Below are 14,502 nucleotides of genomic sequence, written 5' to 3'. Positions count from 1 at the left end.
TCTCTCTCTTTCTTTGTTTCTTTTTCTCTTCCTCCCTCTTTTCTTTCTTTCTTTCTTTCTTTCTTTCTTTCTTTTTCTTTTCTTTCTTTCCTTTCTCTCTTCCTTTTTCTGTTTCTTTCTTTCTTCCTCTCTCCCTTCTTTCTTTTTCTTTCTTTCTGCACTAAAATAACTAAGTGAAGGACGTTTCTGCCTCCTTGATGAGTCCTGTTGACCTTAATCAAAACAAAGAGTTGTGTCTTCTCTTGTGCTGCCTTTTCAGAGAGAGAGAGAGAGAGAGAGAGAGAGAGAGAGAGAGTAATATCAGAGCATAGTTGAAGAGACATTTTGCATTTGAAATCAAAATCTTTACATATTTTTTCCCCTTTAGAGCTAGTGTGTGTGTAGCTCTGACATCAAGTAAACAGAAGGAAAAATACAGAAGAGTTGAGCACGTTAAGAGGGGGGGAATGGTTGTTCTGTTTTAAAAGCAGTTTTGCATCGGTGGCTGGTTTTTTCAGAGGGATATTTTTGTATTTATTGCTGCTGGGGGGGGAAGAAAAAAATTGTGGCACGGGTGCATGAGTGGATCTTGACACGTGGACACCTGATTATGAAATATTCACATTTTATTCAATAGTCAAGCAAAAGTGGAACACATTTTGTCACAGATGTTTTTTTCCCCCCTCTGCTGAGGAACAAGAAGTGAAGAATGTACGGGTATGCTTAAATAAAAATTCACCCACGCCAAGAATCGAAACACAATAAGATGTAGAAATGGCCCAGATGGGACAATAAAACCAGATGTAAACCGTGTACATTTTATGATCATTTAAAGCTACAAGGGCACTGAAAAATGTGACTGATCGCCATTTTTCATGCAGTGTCCCCCCATGGTCCCATGATCAAAATTCAGACGCTTGGCCACTGACTCGTGCTTATGACAGTAAAATGGGGCCAAACTCGCTGTTTCATTTAGCAACAGACATCTTAGGCTCAGTCGTGGTCGTAAGTAATAATAATAAAGTTGGAAGGGACCTTGGAGGTCATCTAGTCCAATCCCCTGCTCAGGCAGGAAACCCTATACCATTTAGAACAAATGGCTGTCCAGTCTCTTCTTAAAAACTTCCAGTGATGGAACATTCACCGCTTCTGGAGGCAGATTGTTCCACCGGTCAACTGTTCTAACTGTCAGAAAATTCCTCCATAGCTCTAGGTTGCTTCTCTCCTTGGTTAGTTTCCATCTGTTGCTTCTTGTCCTCCCTTCAGGCACTTTGGAGAATAGCTTGACTCCCTCTTCTTTGGGGCAGCCCCTGAGATACTCGAACACTGCTATCATGTCCCCCCTCGTCCTTCTAATTAAACTAGACATACCCAATTCCAGCAACCGTTCCTTATATGTTTTAGCCTCCAGTCCCCTGATCCTCTTTCTTGCTCTTCTCTGCACTGTTTCTAGAGTCTCAACATCTTTTTTACATCGTGGTCGAACTTAACCTGTAATAAACGTGGGCCACCCCCAGAAGCCAGAAGGACATGACTATAAATCAGTCATGTTTTCTATACAGGGTATTTCTCTCTGAGCTAAATTCTTCTCTATGAGAAGCTGTCAGCCAGGCTTAGTGCCCCCCCCTCCCCCAACTCCCTCCATTGTTCCTAGTTTTGCAAATGAGCAATCCAGGCAGGGCAGAGGCCCAAAACCATGGACCTGATTTTCAAGTAGAGTTTTTGTGTGTTCACATGCATTTCCTCTCTGCCAAATCTTCCCTGGCTGCTTCAGTTCTAAGCTGGAAGAGAGAGGAGCAGATGTGCTGAAGAATCTGGGGAGAAGAGGGTAGGTTTCCCCCCCCCCCCAGTCCCAAACTGGCTTTTCTGCTCTGCCTATAAGTGTCTTCCTCAAGAGATTAAGAGGAGCTGTGTTTGGCTTGGCACCAAGGTGGAAAGTGGATACTGTAATATCTTTACCTGCTTAATTTGTGCAAAGTGATTTTCGATTGTTCCTGGGCTGGTACAGCAAGACTCTTTAACTGCTTAAAGGTCAAAAGTTTCAAGCTTGCTCATTTAGGGGAGAGCTGAGGAATGAAAAAAAGAATAACAGAGTCGGAAGGGACCCGAGAGATCATCTAGTCCAATCCCGTTTGAGCAGGAGACCCTATACCAGTTTAGACAACTGACTGTCCAGTAGCTTCTTAAAGGCCTCCAGTGTTAGAGCACCCACAATTTCTGGAGGCAAACTCTTCCGCGGATTAATTGTTCTCACTGTCAGGAAATTTCTCCTTCGTTGGTTGTCCTGCCTTCAGGTGCTGTAGAGAATAGCTTAACTCCCTCTTCTTTGGGGCAACCCCTGAGATATTGGAACACTGCTATCATGTCACCCCTCATCCTTCTCTTCATTAGACTACTAGACCTACCCAATTCCAGCAACCATTCTTATATGTTTTAGCCACCAATCCCCTAGTCATCTTTGTTGCTCTTCTCTGCCCTCTTTCTAGAGTCTCAACATCTTTTTTACATAGTGGTGACCAAAACTGGATGTTTTCCAACCAGTGTTGGAAGCAGTAGAGGAACTGGGATCAGAATCTCCATGTTAAATTCTGTGTCCAGCTTCCAACTTTGGACTGGAGAAGGTGAACTTATCTGAGAATTTACCCCAAGAAACATCTTCCTCAAGTCTCACAGAAAACAATGGGGGGGGTGTCTTCTAGAACAGGGGTTTCCAACCCCCAGTCCATGGACCGGTACTGGGCCGCAGCATGCCAACAACCGGTCCGCACAAAAAAGCAAAGCCCCATCCGTGGGATGCAGGCAGCACACAAAACCACGCACTCTCTTGTCCATGAAAAAAACTTTTTCCACGGAACCGGTCCCTGGTGCCCAAAAGGTTGGGGACCTCTGTTCTAGAGATCAACTTGATTCCACCTCTCATGGCTCCAAACAGCACAGAATTCAACTCTGTCTTGAACCCCATCCAGCAGGATGTCGTGGACCTACCCAGTGTGACATTTGCACTCAAAGTGCCAGCCGAGAACAATCCCTGTTTCTGTAGGTGTGTGAACTTAAAACAATGCCCTTAGGAAGGGTGATCAAACTCTGGGGAACAAATCAAGTTCTCCGCAGCTGCCTTGAAATCATCTTGTTCTCAATGAAGACGGCATTGTTTGTGTTTAATAAGTCTTATCCTGTTCTTCCTAAGTGATGCAGAAGATTCGACTTTGATCAAGGGCACTTTTGCCAAAGCAGTAAACAACGGTGACCTTTTCCAACAATTCTTTGTGCACCTTTTCCAGGGCTTTGTTCTCCTGCAACGGGGACATTTTGAATGTCACCAAAGGGAAACAAGGGAAGGTGCACAGCCATTCGGCTGTTGAAAAGATTGCCTGACTTGCTGTGTGACTGTCATGCCTGGATAAATTGTTCTCCAAAGCGCCTGAAGGCAGGACAAGAAGCAACAGATGGAAACTAACCAAGGAGAGAAGCAACCTAGAACTAAGGAGAAACTTCCTGACAGGGAGAACAATTAACCAGTGGAACAACCTGCCTCCAGAAATGGTGAATGCTCCAACACTGGAGGTTTTTAAGAAGAGACTGGACAGCCATTTGCCTGAAATGGTATAGGGTTTCCTGCCTGAGTGGGGGGTTGGACTAGAAGACTTCCAAGGTCCCTTCCAACTTTATTATTATTATTTATTATTATTATTATTATTATTATTATTATTATTATTATTATTATTATTATTATTTAAGGTAAGAAATGTGAACGGGGTTAAAAGGTGGCCAGTTCAGGACATCTGATTAAGGCAGCTATTGTTCTGATGCTCCTTCCCCCCCAGAAGGAAACAGAAAAAAACCTGACTTTAAATAAAATGTACTTTATTCTCCAGAAAACACACATAGCTGGCTCCTAAACAGCTAGCGGCTGGATTACGGGAAGAAAAGACACCACACTCTAAAGAAATGTTCTTTTAAATAATAGTACGGCGTCTTCTCCTTTCTAGTGTTTGGCATGAACAGAGTTTGTTATCTTGGTGGTGTTATCACAGCAGTCACTTTTCACTTTGTACGTTGCCAAGACGGAATGCCCAGTTTTTTCGTTTTTACAAATTGCTCCGAATTCATTGGATCAGCGACTGGCACAAAACAGAGTCATCTTTGTTCTTAAAATGCTACCTCTCTCTTTTGTTTGTCCCAGAATGATTTCTGATTAATTGGGCACCAATTAAATATATGTTTAAATATATGTCCCTGGGTGCCCTACCCCCCCAACTATTGAATGGGATTAAAGAATTGGTTACATAACGTTGAGTGTTAGAAGACACCCATCCATCCACAGCCATTGTAGAAGTCTTCTCTTTGTCTCCCACAAAGGAATCACCACTTCAGCTAACACGGAGATGCTTTTGTTGTCTTTCAGAACTGGGTGTTCATCAACCATCGCAACTTTAAAATGTGTGGACTTCAGCTCCCAGAATTCCCCAGCGAGCCATCACTGCTTGGAAAATTCTGGGAGTTGAGGTCCATGCATCTCAAAGTTGCCAGGGTTGAGAAGCACTGGTTGCTGTAAATAGATTGACAGTTGACCACGGCTGAAGAACCTTCAGGGAGCAGATGACCCCACAGGAACTGGTGAAAGAGGACACTGTTGTCCAGCCTGCCACTTCTACTATGAAATAATGGAATAGTAAGCAAAAACCTATCTATCTCCAGCGAGGCTGGGAAGATTTCATTACTTCCTTACAGGTAGAGATCTTCAAGCGGAGAAGAATGTGTGAATTCTTGCAAGTGTGAATTCTTGCAAGACCTATCCAGGTTTGAGGGTTGTCACTTGATGTTCTTCCAGGAAAAGAGGCAAACTGGGGGGGGGGGTTCCCATTTTTACACTAAACTAGTATCTACTCTGAAAGTCAATTGGTGTAGTGATTAAAGCCCCTGCGTTGAAACCAGGAGATGGTGAGTTCTAGTCCTCCCTTAGGTATGAAGCCAGACTTTGGGCCAGCCATTCTTATTTTATATCTTATTTTATATATGCTAATCGGGGTGGGAAATCGTAATTGTTTTATGCCGGATGAAAATTTTAAATGGAAGCAATATTAAGGAATTGATAACTAGTTTTCAGAATGAATTTTTCTCGTCTCCCTTTTTAACCCTACATATACGCGCTGAGTTTTATTCCCCGGTTCATAATGACTGTAAATTTGTTAGAAATACACGTTTTATGGTAGAGAAAAACGAAACCAACGCCAACGGGAATTTGAATCGGAAGCTCACCCAGAAATGTTCCTGTCCATTAGAGAAAAGGAAGAATAGAAAGAAAGAAAAACACCCAGCCTGTTTTATTAATAACGGCGTTCATTCTTTTATTGTATTCCTCAGTGTTTGCTGTTTCTTCCGGACAGAATTTCCCATCGATTCAAAATAAACTTCTCGGTCATTCCTTCTTTCAATCAAAAAACACCTTTCTGTTCACCCAATCAATTACCATTTGTCTTCTAGTCCAAAAGCCTGTGAAAAATACATTGCCGGTGGTTGCTATTAAAGATTATTTACACTGTCAATTGATACTAAGACAGGACACCAACATTTCAGATCTCCAGCATGTTGGCTCAAGGATCAACAAAGCTTTGGATGGTCAAAACCAAACCTAATATTTGGGGGAGGGAAGAATATAGCGCATGGCTGGCTGGGGAATTCTGGGAATTGAAGTCCACATCCTCAATTTGCCAAGGTTGCAAAACAATGGTTTAGAAGGTGGCTTAATGAAACGCACAAGCCAAATTTCCCCCCTTTTACAGGGGCTGATAATCTTACATAGTTTGGCTGTGGGGCAATGCTGACAAGAGAAGCTGGGAGTTATAGTCCAGCTCAGTGGTGGTATTCAAATAGATGAAGAACCGGTTCTCTGTGTGGATGCCGCTTCCGGAAGTCCATTCTGGGCCTGGGCAAGAAAAAATTAGCTACCGGTTCTGCCAAAGTGGTGGAAACTGGCTGAATCCCACCGAAGGAAGGAAGGAAGGAAGGAAGGAAGGAAGGAAGGAAGGAAGGAAGGAAGGAAGGAAGGAAGGAAGGAAGGGAGTGGTGGGATTCAAATATGTGAACAGCCAGTTCTCTGTGTGGACGCCGCTTCCAGAAGTCCATTCTGGGCCTGGGCAACAAAAAATTAGCTACCGGTTCTGCCGAAGTGGTGCGAACCGGCTGAATCCCACGGCTTATGCGGAAGGATAATGTTTGAGTTGGTGTCCGGCCATCTTAAAGTGGCCAAAGTTGAGAAACATTGCTCTAGTGCATGAGTGTCAAACTGCCAGCCTGCGGACCGGTTTGCATCATGCAGAGGCCGCATGCACCCCAGTGCCGGCAATGCAAAAAAAAAAAAAAGTCGCGATACGTCGTGACACATCACGTGCTCTAGTGGATAAGAGATATTACATAAATAAGTGAGGCTGCCTTTGAAACATGGCCAGAGATGGCCTTTCTGTTGTCATCTTGCTATTCTAGAAGAAGAGATTTGCATTTTCCTTTAGATGGTTAAAGTAAGGGTAGATCTAGACCTGGTTTCAGTCTTCAGAGTTTACACCTCTACAAAAAAACAAACAAAACAAAACAAAAAAAAAACATTGCTAACTCTGTCCATGGAAGTGAGAGAGCTCCAGAGGACTTCCAGAAAGGGATCAAGGATTCTGCAGTCGTCCAGTCTTCATGAGCAGCTTGGAGAAAACATCTGTCCATGTTCCTTTCCAACAGCGGAACATCAGTCCCAGAACACAGAAACACTCTTGACTACTGAATTCATTGATTGAAAATCTAAATCTGTGTTCAGCATGCACAATACAGACAAATTACAGCTAAAGAAAAGGCTATCTGTGCATTTTAAAATATCGAAACACGAAACATAGGCTATGTAGATCAAAACTCTAAAAACAATTCCTGGGGAAAAAAATATTTTCTCCTGATCCCAAAGGAGACTATGGTGTTAAAGCCCCTTTTATGTACAAGTCCTGCTCCCCCCCTGGTTAGATGATTTATCATGCTGATTTATCAATTAAAAACACGCATCCAACGTTCATACAAATTCTAACCACTAACATTGAATTCATCTAGTTTGACCTTAAAGTCAGAAATGTGGGATCTATTCTTCTCCAGATGTTGAGGAGCTAACACTAACATCCCTCTCCATGGGACATACTGTAAGGGCTACAACTAATAGGAATTGAACTTGAACAACGGTCTGGAGAACTAACAGCTTGCAGTATTTACATTCATTCTAGGAATCTCGTTTTGTTTGTTTTTTTCTTTTTTAAGAAATTAAAATGTTCTTAACTTTTTAATAAACTAAACTATAAAAAAAAAGTTTCATTCCAGATGGATTATAACAGACTATCAGAGTTGGAAGGGACCTTGGAGGTCTTCTAGACCAACCTCCTGCACAAGTAGGAGACCCTATCCGGCCTATAAGACCCTATACTTATGAATGAAGATGAACAGACATGTCTCAGGATAATGTTGCAGGATCCAATCTGGGTTGGTCACCAGGACAAGAGGCTTAGTCTTCCAAGCTTTTGGACTTATGGTGGAGAACTTCCCTCTAGCAGTGTGTGCGATTTGTGTGTAGTACCACTCAGAGAACAGCCCAAGGCACACACATTGCTAGAGAGAAGTTCCCTAAAGTTGGAATCCGAAAGCTCGGCAGATAAAACCTTTGGTCCCGGTGATCGATCCAGATTGGATCCTGCAACCCTCTACTTAGGAATGTAAGATGGGTTCGTGCCCAGGTCCTCTCATAAATCAGAGGTTCAAAACTGGGCTTCCGTTTTGCAAAACTATGGAGAAAAGTCCCACACATTCACTGGACGGTTAAGCCCTGGAAGACAACCACAGAGGTCCAGCCAGCTTTAGCTGCCTTGTCTGAAGCTATGAATCTGGGTGGAGTACTTCTGAAGCTGCTCCTTGGGTTCATCTCCTTCTTCACACTGCTGTTGATAGTGTTCGTAGAGTTTGGACTTGCCTTCGGAGCCCGTGCCTTCAACCACCGGGTGGTGTCCATTGGACATCCTGAGAATGGTGGAGGTGAGGGACCTAATGTAGTTCTTGGCCAAGGTGAGGGTCTCAATTTTAGAGAGCTTGTTCTCAGCTCTGACGTGGGGGATGACCTCTCTCAACGCTTGGAAGGCATTGTTGAGTTTGTGCATGCGTTGGCGCTCGCGTTCGTTGCTCTCCAGCCTCCGCAAGCGCCGATCTTTGCTACTCCAAGGGAGCTTGGCGGTCACCTTTGGGCTTTCTTTGTTCCTCTTTTCCTTGCGCCGTGAACATCTCAGAAGATCCTCTCTGCTCTGGGTAGATTCTTGGCCTAAAGCATCTTCACTGACGGTGTTCCGACGCTTGGTTCCTTTGCTCTTGACCTTCATGGTGCGTTGCAACCAAAGATCTAGGAACTAGACTTTCATGTCCTAGCAGAAGAAATGCCCAACACTGATCCAAAAGACATCAACTTGAGGGTTTATCTAGTTACATCTTCATCAGCTGTCCACTTCACTGGATCTTGTTGTAGACATGCCAGAACCCATGGAAGTCAGGGAATCCTGTGTATAATAACAACAACAACAACATTTTTTTAAAAAAAGACTAGATTACTTTTGAGAGATTTATTTGATGAAAATTCTCTAGAGGTGAAAGAAATGATACCTACCTAGAACATTTCCCGTTCTTAAGCTATTATTTTGATTTTTCAAGGAATTTCTTGCATGGGAGAGTTTTACGATAGCATCTTATCTTCTTGGGTTTAAAGGCAGGCATTCACCCAACCATCTTGTTTATCTACATATTTCCATTTATTTTTAGGGGGCCCTTATAGAGACTTGTGAAAACCTCTATATCAAACCCGCATATTAAAATCACACAGAAGGATCAGCTTTTGAGATATGTTGAACTGCGACAGACGTTCTACAGAAGATCTACCACAGTATTTCCCAACCTTGGAGACTTTAAGGTGTCTGGACTTCAACTCCCAGAATTCCACAGCCAGCAAGTTGCCAACATTGAGAAAGACTGATTTACAGTAATTCTATCCAAAGCTTCTTGGCATTCAAATAAGAATGAAAATATAATGTTTACAAAAAAAGGGGTGGCTTTTTATTTATTTATTTATACCCTCCCAGAGTTTTGGATACTCCATCACGGCGGCTTTCAAAAATAAGCTGGACAATCATTTGATTGGGATGGTGTAAGGTCTCCTGCCTTGAGCAGTGGGTTGGACTAAAAGATCTCAAAAGTGCATTCCAGCCCTCTTGATTCAATGTTTTATCTTTTGCACCCAACATTTCAATGTTATTTCTAAATGGACATTCACACAACACAGCATAGGGGAGAAAGAAGCATTTCCAGGACAAAAAAAGTCTGTGTACTCCCTTTTTTTACGACTGTTAGTCCCTAGTAATAATAATTATCTGCTGCGAACTCCACGTAGGCATGAGGAAGGGCATCCAGCCAGCAAATGCTCAGCTCCATCCAGTCTCCCCCAGAAATCGTGGGCGCTTCCATCACTGGAGATTTTTAAGAGGAGACTGGACATTCACCTATCTGAGACAGTGTAGGACCGTAATCCTGCTTGAGCAGGGAACTGGACTAGAAGACCTCCAAGGTTTCTGATTCTGATTCTATTCTATTCTATATTTCTATTCTATTCTATTCTGTTCTGTTGTTGTTCTATTCTGTAATTCTATTCTATTCTATATTTCTATTCTACTCTACTCCATATTTCTATTCTATTCTATTCTATTCTATTCTATTCTATTCTATTCTATTCTATTCTATTCTATTCTATTCTATTCTATTCTATTCCTATTCTATTTGTGGTAGCATGTCATCTACCAAAGCCCAACGTACTTTCTTGCAAACTTTTAATACACACACACACACACACACACACACACACACATTTCGAGGCTGGACATACCTTTAAAAACTTTTGTCGCTCCTACCCCCCTGCTTTCAAAGGGTAAAATAGCTAGATACATAACCTTATCTGGGTATTTGCTAAGGCAGCTAAACTTGCAAATAATTGGACAGGATTCAAAGACGAATGCAAAGGGTCTGGCAGAGCTGAGAAAACGTCCCAGGTAACAAACACCCAGAATTAAATTGAGGATGAAAGAAGCTGAATGAAACATGTTGAGTAAACCCACAGCCCACTGGTGCTCACACGGAGTAACACACAACACCCCCCCCCACACACACACGCACACCAGCCGAGAGTTGTTATAAGGCAAAGCAATGTACAATGTACAATACAGAACAATCTAATCGCTTGTCCTTGCAACAAAGGTTAATCAAGTGTTCACATCCAAAAAAGAAAGGGGGAGGGGGGAGGGAGGGAGGGAGAAGAAGGGAAGGGAATTCAGAGGGAGAGGCATCAAATTAAGCCAGCCTTGTTTTTTTTTTCCATTTTCAGCTCACTGTCAGGGCAAAATGTATTCCGTTCAGCGAAACAGGTTCTTAAGGGTCTGATACACGGGACCAGCCATTGCAAGAAGCCACAATTCTTAGCTTGCACATCCATGGGGTTGCCAACCTAGGTCTGTGCCCAAGTAGGCAATTGGTGTTTGAGTAACTCTTCTGTTCATTCAGGGGGGGGGGTGACTTTGTCATTGATGACTAAAAGTCTCAATATTCCTCCTTTTTCTGAGAGAGAGGTTCATTTGAAACTCAGAAAACGTTTAATGAAAAGAAAGACCAGGCAGGGCTGACACGATAGCAGCGTTCCAATATCTCAAGGGGCTGCCCCAAAGAAGAGGGGGGGTCAACCTGTTCTCCAAAGTACCTGAAGGCAAGACAAGAAGCAAGGGATGGAAACTAATCCAGGAGAGAAGCAACCTGGAACTAAGGAGGAATTTCCTGACAGTCAGAACAATTAACCAGTGGAACAACTTGCTTCTGGAAGTTGCGGGTGCTCCAACACCGAAGGTTTTTAACAAGAGATTGGAAAACGACCTGCCTGAAATGGTACGGGGTTTTCCTGCCTGAGCAGGGGGTTGGACTAGAGGACCTCCAAGGTTCCTAAGCCCGCCATTTAGGGAAAGAGGATTTTTAAAGGCAGGCATTTCAAGAGAGATTAGTTGTGCGCTGTAGGATAGACTTTTTGTAGGCCACTCTGCAAGAGCTATCGATTCGATAACCCCTTCTTTCATTCCCAAATCCTTGCCCAGAAAGGATTAGATTCCTACCTGAAGCAGATGCCAACAGCATCCTTAACCGTTCCCACCTGGCACGGATCCTAAAGACGTAGACCCGGCCTCAGACGAAGAAGGTGACCATCACCCAGGAAGCAGGCCGACTGCCCATCCCAATCTGCTGCAAACTGCTCACCTGGGCTAGGACACGTCACTTTTAATGCACTAACAGGTAAGGAGGCGGAGTCTGGCATGGCCCAGTCTATTGCAAAGAAGCCAAGAACGGAAAGATTAGGAGTAGAATTATTTCACCGGGTGGCTGCAGCTCAGACTTGGATTCTAGGGCCCAGGCTCAGAATTTGGAGCAGTACTCTTGGGAAAAGCTGGGGTGACGGCGCTGATGGCCACGTTGGGGTTCTCAAGCCTTTCAGTCAACTGAAGCTGAGCCATTCTTTTCCCCTGATTGCCCACGTTTCTTTGAGCAGGGAGAGGAAGATGGCCGCCCAACGCAACCGTCTCCCATGAAGTTCCTCGGCCTTCCTTAAGCTGTTGCGTTTCCCAGATGTGTTCATCTATAACTCCCAAGACTCTCAGGTGGGGCAGCTGTGGTTCGGGGGCAAGCAACAACGCGGGACACAGCCGAAACTAGGAGAGTGAACTTTGATCCTCAGAAGCTGAGGCTCTGATCTGTAAGATTTTGTGGTGGGAAAAGCCCATCTAGCTCAAATAAGAACGGTGGAAGATCCAAGGGGAAAATTACAGGCTGGAAGAAAGGGAGAAAGGAAGAACTGTACTTTAATGTTCTCGTTGGGTGCAGGCCAAGCTATAAACTGGTTCCCCTGGTTGCTTCTTTCTGATTCCCCACCACCACCACACACACATACACACAACCACACATATACACTCCGGCCAATATCAGATTTCATATCTGCTTAAAAATTCATTTATTCAACCTCCAAACATTATGGTTTTTCTTTTAACTTTAGCAAACGTTGTAGAACAAAGTAACCACAGAGCTTCTTAGACCAGGGAGAGGCAACCTTGGCTCTTTTATGACTCGTGGAATTCAACTCCCAGAATTTCTAAGCCAGCGTGGGGGAACTATGTCCCCCTTTATGACTTGTGGACTTCAACTCCCAGAATTCCTGAGCCAGCATGGCTCAGGTTGGAAACCTCTCCCTTTCCCCTCAGCATGGCTGGCTCAGGAATTCTGGGAGTTGAAGTCCACGAGTCATACAAGAGCCAAGGTGACCTATCCCTGTCTTAGACCAACTAGCCGATGTGAAGACAATAAAGTCTACGGGGACATTTCACCCTCTTTAAATGGCACCTTAGGTGGCGAAAATCGGTCTATGTGGAGCTAGGAAAGCAACCTGATGACATATAATCATTCAATCAATCAATCAATCAATCCACCAATGTCACACGCCATGGAGCGCATCCAAACAGAAAAACATCAAGATGCCAGGCTTATAAATATATAGCTTTATTTTTATTTTGAATATTAAATAAGGTTCTTTAAATTACAAGCAGCCTTGGATCACACTATGCATGATCAATGTACAGTAGAAATCTTACAGTTTTTAAAATTTACACACAGTTTAAAGATAAATTCGACCTGGAATTTAATTAGCTAGCATATTGCCACGAACCTCATCGCTGTATTAAACCCCCAATCGGAAAATTTCTCCCCTATGATTTTGTTACATAAATTTCCTGATGTACAAATAGAATAAAACATTGTATATACACAGAACTGAAACGGCTTTAACCATTACCCACCACTGTGCAAGATCATAGACAAATTGCTAAACAGAACCGGACGTCTTAAATTCATTCAAGTTTTAACTGAATAGTAAAAATAAAATTAAATAAAAAAAATCCAGGCTGTGGAACATAACATTTTGTTATCTGCTCTTCATCCAATATTTCTCCTCTAGAATATTTCCTTAGAGACATTTTTTAATTTCTTTTCTCTCTCTTCAGAAGTATTTTATACAAATTAAAGCGGGGGCTATTGGCTACCCCGCCCTCTCTTTCTATTAGTAAGGCTATTTTTCCCAAAGCAGTCACATTTATACTTCCAATCTAAATAGCCCCTTGGCCCCCCATAAAATTTTAGCCAACTGTTTTTCTGTACAACCCCTCCAAGTTGTCTCTCTCGCTCTCAAAAAAACAAACAAAAAGAAAAACAAAATCTGCATACTAATTAATCTAAAACAGTGTTTAAAATGTACACACGAGCAGCTTTCATTAGTGTCATTTTTTTTTAAAAAAAGAAAACTTTCATTTCAAAACAAAACAAACAAACAAAAAAAACCCAGCAGCGTTTATTTCTAGAGGACGGAACTCGGAAAGGATTTAGCCATTTAGCCTAATTACAAATATTGGACGGTGATGGTGGCTTTCCATAGAACTGCTACTGGTCCATTCCGAAAAAAGAAAAGGCTGACAAACTGGTTTATCTGGGGGGGCTTAGGAGCCTTCCTGAAATTGCGTGCTTGTGCATCACTCAAACAGCAGCTCTACCGTAAACAAAGCCTTCTCCTAGGTAAGAGAACTGTGTAAAGACACCCGGCTTGACGCTGTTTCTCCTTTTCAAGTTACTCCCAACAAAAGGCCTGCTTGCAACGCTCCTGAGCTCCGGATCACACAGACGTTTTAGTGCAAAGGGCCACCGCCAGCACGTGACCTCTTGGTTGTCTGGAAGAACCTCAGAAACTAGGACCAGCGGACTGTTGGGGCCGCTGGGAACATCTGGCGAGGCTCAGCTGCCTTCAAAAGGCTGGATGTCACAACCAGAAAGCTTCTTCCATCCATCATCTCCATACTGGTACATACACATGCATGTATGTAGACCAGGGGGTCTTCGAACCTGGACTTTTTATGACTGAGGAATTCTGGGAGTTGAAGTCCACAAGTCATAAAAGGGCCAAGTTTGAAGAGCCCTGATGTAGACCCACACAGGGACCGATGCTAAAGTTGTTCAGCTGTTCAAATGAACAGGTCACAGACTAAAGGTGGGCTGAGCTGGGGTGACAGGAAGAGAAGTAACAACACTGAAGTCTAGAGCAGAAGGACCATGGTTGACCTAAGGCAGGGGTAGGCAATCTTGGCTCTTTTATGACTCGTGGACTTCAACTCCCAGAATTCCTGAGCCAGCCATGCTGAGGGGAAAGGGAGAGGCTTCCAAGCTGAGCCATGCTGGCTCAGGAATTCTGGGAGTTGAAGTCCACAAGTCATGAAGGGGTCAAAGTTTGCCCCATGCTGGCTCAGGAATTCTGGGAGTTGAAGTCCACCAGTCATAAAAGAGCCAAGGTTGCCTACCCCTGACCTAAGGCATCCATAGGCCACTTGGAGCCATCTGCAAGCT

General features: G+C 43.4%; 1 protein-coding gene and 1 long non-coding RNA gene across 2 annotated transcripts; both read right to left on the bottom strand.

The window, feature by feature from the left end:
- Window positions 1-55: 55 nt before the first annotated feature.
- On the bottom strand, window positions 56-2,162 carry LOC120315745. Its single transcript, XR_005558761.1, has 2 exons — window positions 1,939-2,162; window positions 56-251 (listed from the first exon to the last, which is right to left on the bottom strand). It is a non-coding gene; the product is annotated as an uncharacterized LOC120315745 (long non-coding RNA).
- Window positions 2,163-6,752: 4,590 nt separating this feature from the next.
- Window positions 6,753-12,190, bottom strand: BHLHA15 (basic helix-loop-helix family member a15). The gene is made up of 2 exons (XM_039360875.1): window positions 11,184-12,190; window positions 6,753-8,543 (listed from the first exon to the last, which is right to left on the bottom strand). The coding sequence occupies exon 2, from the start codon at window positions 8,367-8,369 to the stop codon at window positions 7,857-7,859; it is 513 nt and encodes a 170-aa protein (XP_039216809.1). The 5' UTR covers window positions 8,370-8,543; window positions 11,184-12,190; the 3' UTR covers window positions 6,753-7,856.
- Between the last annotated feature and the right edge of the window lie 2,312 nt (window positions 12,191-14,502).

This window comes from Crotalus tigris, unplaced genomic scaffold, assembly GCF_016545835.1.
Source record: "Crotalus tigris isolate CLP2741 ecotype Arizona unplaced genomic scaffold, ASM1654583v1 scf7180000019173.45859301935:6455823, whole genome shotgun sequence".
Taxonomy (NCBI): Eukaryota; Metazoa; Chordata; class Lepidosauria; order Squamata; family Viperidae; genus Crotalus; species Crotalus tigris.
Note: the sequence above shows the minus strand (reverse complement) of the source record. Positions and strands in the feature narration are given on the sequence as shown.

Bases quoted from the DNA above. Each gene is read 5' to 3' on its own strand.
- BHLHA15 (XM_039360875.1), bottom strand. From the start codon at position 8,369: ATGAAGGTCAAGAGCAAAGGAACCAAGCGTCGGAACACCGTCAGTGAA.